Below are 12,153 nucleotides of genomic sequence, written 5' to 3'. Positions count from 1 at the left end.
TGTTTTCATACAATGTATAATATATTTCTTCAGATTTGTGCAGGTTAAAGTTTTCTGCATCTTTGTTACACTCTGTTGATGGTCAGTCAAATCTGTAATAACTTGCTTCACACTTCTGAGCTGCTGCAGATCCCCAACTGGCACCATACAAATATTTCCTAAGCAATGTTATTTGTGGATCAACTGCTGCTTATCAGGCACTTTGACACAAACAAAGGTGATACAGGACAACTCTTCCAAGAATCAGTCCTGCTGTCTGTGTTCTTTTCTAATCACTGGGCACAATTCACTGTTCAAGAAATTTATGGTAGACTGTGTCCAAGAGTGAAGCTCATTCACTCTCAGATTCTTTATAGTATCTGAAAGTATGTTACTGCCTTCTAAGATCTCGATGAATTTAGCCCATTGAACTCTTTTCAATACTACCAGCACCAATTATTATTTCAATCACCTATGCAAATGAATAATGGGGATGTTATTTGTGAACGAGTAAAAATATGAAAAACTCTGAAGACGAGTTTACTAAAATGATATTTTTTTAAAAGAGACTATGAATGAGAACTTATTTCCTTGTTAAGTAATTAAAGCTATGCATGTTGTACTGATTCTTCACAATTGGTACCTCACCTTTTTGTTGCTGTATTATCAACCAAGTCAGCATGTATTTCTGCTGGAGGTGACCTGTATGGTAAGGGCTTCACGGAAACACGAACTCTCTTCACAGTTGTCTCTGATTGATTCTGTGTTACTGGTTTATCTTCTTGCCTGTTTGTTGCCTAATATGGAAATGAGTGTTTAATCTTTGAGGCACAAATCATTTGTAAGAAAATATTATGTCCATTACTTATTATGATATTTTTTACTGTACTGAAGGTATCAGGGGCACAATACAAGTAGCAAAAGACTACTTACAACTTGTACAGAAATCAGAAGGCAGTTCTAAGAGTCAAGGGGCATGAGAGGGAAGCAGTGGTTGAGAAAGGAGTGAGACAGTGTTGTAGCCTATCCCTGATGGTATTCAATCTCATCATCTATCAACATACTCACTTAGTACAGGGTTTATCACAAAGAACCATCCAATTAAAAAAAAAAACATAACTATTATATTATTTGAGATATGTGCATGAACAACATAACATTGGAAAGAGCAAACTCTTGCGTTTTACATTGGTCCCACTAGGTAGCAGTAATGTGTGTCTACTTCAGTTCTAGTAAAAATTGCGTCAGGACAACAGAAAGTGTTTTATGTTCTACATTTTGCGTAGTGCAGGTCAGTAAGAACTGTTTAGCATGACTTTCATACTAGGCATGATGTGGATCCTCATGCAACCAGAGCATTAGATGATGGCATAAACAATTCTGAGAAACAGGTTGTTTGTGTAAGGCAAATTGCCAGACTGTCCTCGAGCATCTGACACAGACGTCAAATGCGTCCACCATAGTTTCACAAGGAGTCTGCAGAAATTTGTTCACTATGCAGCTCGTGAGCTCAACATGCCCCTAATGTCCATGTGGTATCCGTTGTGTTGATGTTTACACATGAAACCCTATAAAGCTATTCAATTTCTTTGTGAAGGTGACAAACAGTATTTGGAGTTCTGTAATTTCTTTCTTGGCAAGAACGAGGCTGACAGTTTTCTTTCACACTAAGTGTTTAGTGACAACTGAACATTCCATTTAAGTGGAATGGTAAACCATCATAATGTGAGAATATGGAATATGAAACAACCACATGAAGTTGTACAACATGAGAGGCACTCTCCAAAAATCAATGTATTTTGTGCAATTTCACAGCAAAAGGTGTATGGTCCTTTTTGCCTTACCGAGCTCACTGTTATAGGAAGCACATACCTCGATATGCCTTTAAATTTCTTTTCCTACAGTTGGAGACAGATTCAAACAACTTCATTTACCAACAGGATGGGGCCATCTGGAAGTGCGGAAATTTTTAAATCAAAGGATTACCGAATGATGGATTGGTCACACTGGACTAAATGATTCAGCCTTAAATTACTGGCCTCCAAGGTCACCAGACCTGATTGTGTGTGATTATTTCTTCTGGGGGTTTATAAAAGATTCTGTTTATGTGCCTCTGTTACTAACAACGATGAATGAACTGAGACAATGCATAACAGCAGCTGTGGAAGCTGTAACACAAGACATGCCCACTGCAGTGTGGAAAAAATTTAAATACTGTATTGAGAGATGCCATGCATCATGAGGGGGCATATTGAACAACTATGAAAAAAACTTTTTTTTCCGTTTCCTGTTCATCTAAAAACAAAGTTCATTATATATATTTATTAGTTTCAGAAATATAGATGTGCCAAATCGGATGATTCCTTTTGATACACACTGTACTCTGATCTACAGTCTGTCATACACTGATCAGTAATCTAAGAACTGTTGGTTAATTTCTCTTGAATAAATCATCCATTTTTTCTGTGATTGTAATCATTTGTTTGTCTGCACATGTACATCACGTCTACCAATTTCCATCCTATTTAGATAATTCCTTCATGGTATGCTGTTTTTTTTCCCCTAAGAGGGTATTTAGGTATACAGGGTGCAGCAAAATTGTATCATGAAATTTTAACCCTGGATAGCGGATGCCAGTAGAAACCAAAATTACTAATGTTGTGTAGGTCGACAAAGCACCATTTTTAAACTATGGAAACTTCATGCTCTGATTGGCCATGGGATTGCCCTGTTGCTGTTTGTCGGTTGATGGTCAACGCTATGGCTGTTGGTTCACATGTACAAATGTCCCTCGTCCCATCACTGCCTCAATGTGATATGCACACATGTTGAATAGTTCTAGCTGTGTGTCTCCACCTCACATCAGAGGCATTCACATGTAAGCTTCGCTTCGGAGCACACACAAATCACCTGCAATTAGTCACACAGTAAGCATGGTGGCACAGTATTCATATGAAGAACAATGAGATATGGCGTTTGTTTGTGGACTAGCTGACAGTAATGTGCATGAAGCTCTATGGTTGTATGAGCAATGTAACCCAGCAAGACGCCACCCACACCCACAAATGTTTACATCAATTCACTGGTGACTTGACAAAACAGACTCATTAGCAGGATATCATGGTGATGCTGGAAGACCTCGAACGTGACGGGATGCTGCATTTAGAGAGACTGTTCTTGAGCTCTTTGAGGAAGCACATATTACAAGTACTTGAGCAGTTGGACATGACATGTGGGTCACTCATCAAATTAGTCTGGGAGGTTTTGAGGGGTGATGGCCAACATTCTCTACCGGCCTGCTGGAAGATGTTCCCCTGGACATACGGGTAACCATGTGGTTGCAGCATGATGGGGTGCCCACATTTAACAGTCATATTGTGCGCGGATATTTAAATGAACTCTTTGATGGCCGGGTAATTGGCAGAGGTGCTTGTAGGACATGGCCCTTGCGGTACCAGAGTTCATGCTGCTAGACTTTGTCCTGTGGGGATTCTTTCAACGTTCAAGTTCACCAACCCGGATGTGAACCACCTATAAATGAAGAGGAATTAATGGATCACATTCAGCACGCCACCAGTCACACTAGGGCAATGCCAGGAATCTTTGAAAGATCATAGTATGAAGACTTTCACGACCGGATGACATATCTTCTGGTAAACTTTCCGGAATGTAGGGTCGTGGTCCATGAAACTCTTCAGCTCCTAACGTTTCATCCAGAGCTGCGCTGGACACCTTCAGAGGAGTGTTTCTCCTCCGGTGAGTCTTGCCGACTGACGGGTCGGACGTCCAGGAGCGACTTATATATCGTAGAAAGTGGGCGTGGCCAGAGCTACACGTGATATGCAGAGATAATCTTTGTCAGAGATAAAACTTAATTATCGATCGTAATCTCATCACAGATAAAACTGTCTAGCAATTAGTGCTACTGTCCAAATATCACTAAGTTTCATGGTCTCTTCTTTCCGATTAAAATTATCCCTATGTTTATATATTTCAATTGCTTCTCTACAAAGTCGTGGGTAATAGTTCGTCGTCGTAGATAAAATTTTTGTTTCGGAAAACTTCACTTGGTGATTTCCTGACTGAAAAACGTGTTCTGCTACAGCCGATTTGTCTGTTTTTCCTAATCAGCAGAGACTTCTGTGTTCTTTTAACCGTGTATTTAGGCTTCTCTTTGTTGTTCCAATATAAACTTTACCACATGTACACGGAATTTTATATGCGCCACTGGCTGATAGAGGAGCGCCTTTATCTTTTATAGACCAGAGAACATGACAATTCTTCGTTGGTCTAAAAACAGGTCTAGTATCATGTTTACTTAAAATCTTTCCAATCTGATCTGTAAATTATTAGACCTGTCTTTAGACCAACAAAGACCACTTTCTATTATATATAAGTCGCTCTCAGACGTCCGACCCATCAGTCGCAAGACTCACCAGAGGAGAAACACCCCTCCGAAGATATCCAGCGCAGCTCTGGACGAAACGTTAGGAGCTGAAGAGTTTCATAGACCACGACCTTATATCCCGGAAAGTTTACCAGAAAATCTTTGAAAGGATTTGGCAAAACAATGTTCGACGTTTACTAGCTTGTGTCACATCAGAGTCACCAGTTTGAGCACCTGCTTCATGTAAGCAATATCTTAGCTACAAAAAGGGCACTTTTTAGGGCTGAGACAATTTGCAAAAGACTTTCTGTATGCGAACTAACAGCTGTTGATGGATTTGTTCCTGGTATATCTTATCATAAAACTACAGTGGATGTGTCAGTCTCCCAGCAGATTAACCCCTGAGTGGAAGGGCGGCGTGCTACCGCAAAATGTGTGGGCCACCTTGACTAGATCGCGATCTCCGGCAGGCAAAGCATTCACGGTCATGCGTTGTCCAGAGCATCCAGCAACAGGACAATCCCACAGTCAAACGCAGTGCGTGGTGCCAAGTATCTGAAGTTTAAAAACTGTGCATTGTCGACCCACAAAACATTAGTAATTTTAGTTCCTACTGCCATCAGCTATCCAGGTTTAAAATTTTGTGGCACAATTTTTCTCCACCCTGCATGTATGACAAACATGCTTGTTACTACATGTAAATAACTATATAATGTACTTGACATGCCCAGTTACATGTGGAAAATGGTAAAATGAAAAGTAAAAAAATAAAATAGTAACTATGTTTCACAGTACTGATAAGAGAACACTCCCGTCCGGACATGCCATGATCTGTTTGTCAATAACTAATCATTTCAGTTTCTCTGTAGTGGACCATAACATTTATCAGCAGAAGACAAACATAACACAAGAGTTTCAAAATTTTCTTACTTGTATTCTGGAGACATTTTCCAGTATATTAATGAAACTAGTTTTTCTCATTTGAACTTTGGGCTGCAAGCAACCTGCAAGAATATTCTTCAAAGCAGATGGAATATTAGATCTTTCCCATAAGCAACTAGAGGTTCCATCCAAGTATTGCTTTGTTAGTTCTTTGGCAGACATATTTGACCATGGGATTTCCCCTAAAAAATCAAATGAACTGAAGTCAAGCACTTTTAAGTCAACTTATAATGTAACAAAGACTCAAATACTCTTCCTTACCAAATTGTCAATTCTATTCATAGCATATATAGCAACTGATAAGTTTAGAAACAAGGTATCTGACTAAAGAGCGGTTAATTAAAGGCAAGTACTATTTCTCTTGTATTACAAACCTTAGAAATGTATTACTTCTATAATTATTATATTCAGGTGAAATGATTTCAGTAAACTGATGAGGTAATGTATGATGTTACATTAAGGATCTACTCTCTTCTCTCTCTCTCTCTCTCTCTCTCTCTCTCTCTCTCTCTCTCTCTCTCTCTACCTACCTACCTAAGTGAAAGATAGTTTCCATGATACAAGTTAAAGAAATGAGCTAATGTATATAAAGATTGCACATTCGGGTAATTAAAAAGTACAGTTCATAGAAGAAATAATTGAATCTAAAATGTTTGCAGCCATCTGTTTGTTCCTTACTACCTACATTGTGAGAAAAGTTTGAAAGCACATAATTTGCAATTATGGTGATAGCAGTTACATACAACTCTAGGAGTCCTGTATACAGACTAAAGACCTATTATTTCTGTCTTTTTCCTCTGCCTTAGCTTCAATGGTTTATTCCTGTCCTGATAAACATTTTTTCTATTTTTCTTATTTTAATGCCAACAATATTATGACAAAGATAAATTGTTATTCGCCATAAACATGACACACACTGAGTTGCCAAAAGACACAAATATATTGGTGATATTCCAACCTGTACTTCCCATTGTTTTCTTTTAATACCAAATCTTCGTTTACATCAGGGTACAGTGAAATATTTGTAAAAGTACATCTTTTCTCTGCGAAACTCTCGGAAATCCATGACAGAGAGTACTTCCAGTTATACCCCATATTATGGTTTTCCAGCATGGAAAGAATGATTATTCAAATGCCTATGTGCATGCTGCCTAATCTGGTTGTTGCAGTCTCTATGAAAATGATGTGCTGAAATTTCTAGCATATTTCTAACTTCCTCACTTACCATTACATTGGTTTTCAAAACTCCGTACATACATCAGTCTTTTGCACAATAACTGGTGTCAACCTTCAAGTGTCAAGAATATTGCCTGTTTGTCCTGTTTGGTACGGTTGCCACATCCTTGAGCAATACTATAGAATGAGTTGCACAAGTGCTATGTGAGCAGCCCGCTTCGCAGATATTTTTGTATTTGCCCAGTGTCTTGCCTATGCAACAAAGTTGCCCACCTATGAACCTATTTCACCATTCTCTTTCCTCTCATTGTCAACTGTTATAAGCAGGCATTTTTATGAGTTGACTGACTCCATTTGTGACTCACTAATACAGTAGTCATGGGATGCTATGACTTTTCATCCAAGATAATATGCTGAAACCCTGCTGCCAATAAATCCTCTATCCAGCCACAAACTTCATTTGATACCCCATCAATTGTACCTACATTCAAAGTCCTACTATGACACTGAGGCAAATGCTTTTGGAAAGTCAATAAATGTTATATCTGCTTTACTGTCTTGGTCTATGGTTTTCAGGGTGTCATTTGAAAAAAGGAGCAAATTGATTTCCACATGGTCAATTCCTATTTTAGTGGTTATTGCTTTCAAAATTTAAGTAAACTATGGGTCAAGTGAATGGTTGATGCAGTATTAATAGTAATATGTGCTACTGTCATGTTTGCTGTAATCCACTGTAAGTATCTGTATTATTGGTACTCCAATGTGAATAGTTAATGGATCATTGCTAACTGGGACTTTTCTTTTATTTCTTTTCTTTTTACTTGCACATCAGAGCCTTATTGTCACACAGGATATTACGTATAGATCTTGTGCTCAAGTTCAGAGTAATCAGGAAAAGAAGCAGTTGATAACATATTCTTTTACTTAAGTATTGTCTAAACTACCTACGGTCTGTTCCCATGACCTCGCCACCGCCGTAGCGACCCAACCCCGCTTAGAAGTTGTCGTACACCCCTGAACCGTTTCACATATGAGCTTTTCGAATCTGATGAATCAGTGTAGTGACAGATGGAGACCCATCATGTGCGTAAATGATGCAAATTCTGAGAGGCAAATATGGGGAGCGACTCCTGTACAGACGCGCTGTGCGAGTCAATTGCATCTCTTTAACCACGTCAATAAAATATACGACATAATTGTTTAGGAATATTTACGACTGTTTTCGAAAATGGCTCTGAGCACTATGGGACTTAACTGCTGAGGTCATCAGTCCCCTAGAACTTAGAACTACTTAAACCTAACTAACCTAAGGACATCACACGCATCCATGCCCGAGGCAGGATTCGAACCTGCGACCGTAGCGGTCCCGCGGTTCCAGACTGTAGCGAAACTCTCGCCAGCCGACTGTTTTCAATCAACAGTGTTTGCAGCAACAGAATATGACGCTGCACGCAAACCCCTTTATCACAGATGTACCATTAATACACTCCTGGAAATAGAAAAAAGAACACATTGACACTGGTGTGTCAAACCCACCATACTTGCTCCGGACACTGCGAGAGGGCTGTACAAGCAATGATCACACGCACGGCACAGCGGGCACACCAGGAACCGCGGTGTTGGCCGTCGAATGGCGCTAGCTGCGAAGCATTTGTGCACCGCCGCCGTCAGTGTCAGCCAGTTTGCCGTGGCATACGGAGCTCCATCGCAGTCTTTAACACTGGTAGCATGCCGCGACAGCGTGAACGTGAACCGTATGTGCAGTTGACGGACTTTGAGCGAGGGCGTATAGTGGGCATGCGGGAGGCCGGGTGGACGTACCGCCGAATTGCTCAACACGTGGGGCGTGAGGTCTCCACAGTACATCGATGTTGTCGCCAGTGGTCGGCGGAAGGTGCACGTGCCCGTCGACCTGGGACCGGACCGCAGCGACGCACGGATGCACGCCAAGACCGTAGGATCCTACGCAGTGCCGTAGGGGACTGCACCGCCACTTCCCAGCAAATTAGGGACACTGTTGCTCCTGGGGTATCGGCGAGGACCATTCGCAACCGTCTCCACGAAGCTGGGCTACGGTCCCGCACACCGTTAGGCCGTCTTCCGCTCACGCCCCAACATCGTGCAGCCCGCCTCCAGTCGTGTCGCGACAGGCGTGAATGGAGGGACGAATGGAGACGTGTCGTCTTCAGCGATGAGAGTCGCTTCTGCCTTGGTGCCAGTGATGGTCGTATGAGTGTTTGGTGCCGTGCAGGTGAGCGCCACAATCAGGACTGCATACGACCGAGGCACACAGGGCCAACACCCCGATGGTGTGGGGAGCGATCTCCTACACTGGCCGTACACCTCTGGTGATCGTCGAGGGGACACTGAACAGTGCACGGTACATCCAAACCGTCATCGAACCCATCGTTCTACCATTCCTAGACCGGCAAGGGAACTTGCTGTTCCAACAGGACACTGCACGTCCGCATGTATCCCGTGCCACCCAACGTGCTCTAGAAGGTGTAAGTCAACTACCCTGGCCAGCAAGATCTCTGGATCTGTCCCCCATTGAGCATGTTTGGGACTGGATGAAGCGTCGTCTCACGCGGTCTGCACGTCCAGCACGAACGCTGGTCCAACTGAGGCGCCAGGTGGAAATGGCATGGCAAGCCGTTCCACAGGACTACATCCAGCATCTCTACGATCGTCTCCATGGGAGAATAGCAGCCTGCATTGCTGCGAAAGGTGGATATACACTGTACTAGTGCCGACATTGTGCATGCTCTGTTGCCTGTGTCTATGTGCCTGTGGTTCTGTCAGTGTGATCATGCGATGTATCTGACCCCAGGAATGTGTCAATAAAGTTTCCCTTCCTGGGACAATGAATTCACGGTGTTCTTATTTCAATGTCCAGGAGTGTAGTTATCCGTGCATCGTGTACCACCGCCAGGGTAAGATCGTCGACATTAATAAAGTAAACTTTATTTTTAAAACTCCACGTAGGAGCAGAGACGTCGCAGCTACATCAACATAAAAGAAAATACAGGGCAGTTATAATTAAACTTTCGCTACTTGAGCCAGTGTAGATGGAAAACTATTTACCGTATGCGCACCCAACTTAATAGGAATGTTGTTCAGACTGTGAGATGCTGGATTTGCGTTGTTAGTAATGTTAGTGTTACGACTTGCCGTTGGGCGCCGGTAGTGGCGCGACGACGTAGGGTTGAAACACAAGTATCTGTGTGCATTGCAATTTCAAAAAGTCTCATCAGTTCGGACAAGGTGAACTGGGCTTTACTTGTAAAGCTGTTTAATCCAAACAACAGCAGTAGTTCGGCTGCTCTTCGCGAATATTGACGCGCTACAGGAATACGGAGAGATTCTCTTTCCGTGCCAGAGTTGAAGAAAATTATTCGGAAGTTTTAATGAACCGGTGATTTGGGATTGCTCATGGGAGAGGCCGACGGCCAATTGCGCCACAGATTGTTGAAGAGATTACCGTTGCCGTTGCTGAGAATGCTGGACGCAGTGTGATATCCTCAAGCACTGCACGAGCCGTATTACGACAGCTGAACAAACCGTGTTCCACTGTTCGAAAAGTGCTGTGACGTATTGTGAAACGATGATTTTGTCCTTCTTGTGAAGCCACGTTTGTAACCTGGAACCTAAACATGGTACATAATCAACAAATGTTACCCTCTCGTGGAAATTAAAATGTGTTTCTGTCAATGGCTTGATCATTATTTCTCTTCCGCATGTTCTTAAAAGAGAAAAGTTTCATTGTCCTGTGACCAATCCATTTTTAATTGGAACAACCCTATATATTCTTCTAGTGGAGAGCTGAGAGCAAGGCTCAATTATAAGTTGAGGCCGAGAGTTGTGTTATTTGATTTGATATTGTGGACCAAAGTAAAACTAAAACTTGGAGTGTTGTGAAACCAGGCAAGAATGTTAGGAATGTTTCGTCCACGTCTGCACCAACACTCCGCAAGCCAGCTTATGGTGTGCGGTGCTTCACTGACACTTCCCCCTTTCCTGTTACAGCCGCGAATGATGCGTGGGAAAAATGACTGCTGGCAAGCCTCTGTTTGTGCTAGAGTCTCTCTGGTTATCCTTTCATGGTATCTCCTTGAGGTAGGAGGAAGCAAAATGTTTATTGACTTTGCTACGAACGCATGCTCTTCGATTTTTAGTTGTAAACCACAACGTGGTACACAACATCTTCTTTGAAGCGTATGAACGGAGTTGGATGAATACGTCCGTGGCGTCTATTGTGCAAACATGTGACAAAGGACACTACTCTTCTTTGTATTCTGCTTTCTCTATTCTTCCAGTACATGTATATTATGCTTACTTCCACTCTACATTACAGTATGGAATCATATTTTGAGGGAACTCACCTGGAGGTAGATATATTTTCAAAATGCAAAAAAAAGGTAATACGTATAATATGTAACCTAAGACATAACGAATCATGCAGACAACATTTCAAAACAAATGGCATTATGACACTGCCCTCTGCTTACATTTATAATATCGTCTCATTTGTCAAGTCATGCCTGTTAAACAATGACTGCACATTAAAATTCAATGGAGATATTCATAACTATGCAACAAGACAGCAATCTGATTCATTCCAGAACTACCTTCTACCAAAAAAGTGTTTTAAATGTTGGGATACAAAAGTATAATAATTTACCAAATGAAATAAAAGTAACAAAGAACCAAAGAGCCTTCACACATAAGTTAAAAAAATATCTCTTGGACCATTGCTTTTATGCAGTTGATCCTTTTTTTTTGAAATGGGTTAAAATTGTAAACAATTTTATGATAAATGTTCAATTAGGTCTGAAAATTATATACTGTGCACGTCTAGGAAATATACTGGATTATTATATACTGTGCATGTCTATGAAATATACTGGATTATTTTACTATTACACTTGTATTGGCTGTTTGTATTTTACTATACAACATTTGTATTTACTGTTTTGTTAAAGATAGCTAACTTCCTCATTACAATATAATGTAAAATAAAAAATTACTTGCAAATATGTTCTCTTGACCTGTCCAATATCATATGTACAGCTGTACAATACAGTGATTGCCTGGATCAATAAAAGTACAATACAATACAATAATGTTCGAGGTTCAGGAAAACAATCAGATATCAGTTGAAAGAGGGTTTTGTAAGCTGCTTCCATCAGGGATAGACTACAGTTCCCCAGGATTCTTCTAATAAATCTCTGTTTTGCATCTGTCTTTCCTAAGATTAATTTTATGTAGTCGCTCCATACGCATACTTCCAGGTATATAATGGCTGTGTGATTATTCAGCAGTCGCGTAATTTATTTAGTTAGGCACAAAACATTCTTTATTTATGTTGAGGGTCAACTGCCAATCCCTGTGTCAAACCTCGATCCTTACAGATTGTCCTGCATTTTGCTACAGATTTCCAGCACTGCGGCTTCTCAACATAAAACAGTATCATGCATGAATAGCCTAATGGAACTTCCGAGGTTATCCACTAGCTCATTTATTTATCCTGTGAACTGTAATAGTCATATTAATACTCCCTATGTGTACACCCGTAGATGCGCCGGAAGATTTCTCTCCGTGAAGTACGGTCAGCTGTACCACAATTTAAAGGAACTCTCCAATCCTACCGAAAAAGCTGGTATATACAA

At 41.1% G+C, this 12,153-nt stretch overlaps 1 protein-coding gene across 1 annotated transcript in view; it reads right to left on the bottom strand.

Moving 5' to 3' along the window:
• Window positions 1–12,153, bottom strand: part of LOC126298285 (uncharacterized) — a 200,732-nt gene that overhangs the window by 60,851 nt on the left and 127,728 nt on the right. The window contains exons 8-9 of the mRNA XM_049989584.1: window positions 5,297–5,490; window positions 628–776 (exon numbers count right to left, since the gene is read on the bottom strand). Of these exons, the coding sequence (XP_049845541.1) occupies window positions 628–776; window positions 5,297–5,490 (343 nt within the window). The remainder of the gene's footprint in view (window positions 1–627; window positions 777–5,296; window positions 5,491–12,153) is intronic.

The sequence above is a fragment of the Schistocerca gregaria genome, chromosome X (assembly GCF_023897955.1).
Source record: "Schistocerca gregaria isolate iqSchGreg1 chromosome X, iqSchGreg1.2, whole genome shotgun sequence".
Classification (NCBI taxonomy): Eukaryota; Metazoa; Arthropoda; class Insecta; order Orthoptera; family Acrididae; genus Schistocerca; species Schistocerca gregaria.
The sequence above is the reverse complement of the archived record's forward strand: the minus strand, read 5'-3'. Positions and strand labels throughout refer to the sequence as shown.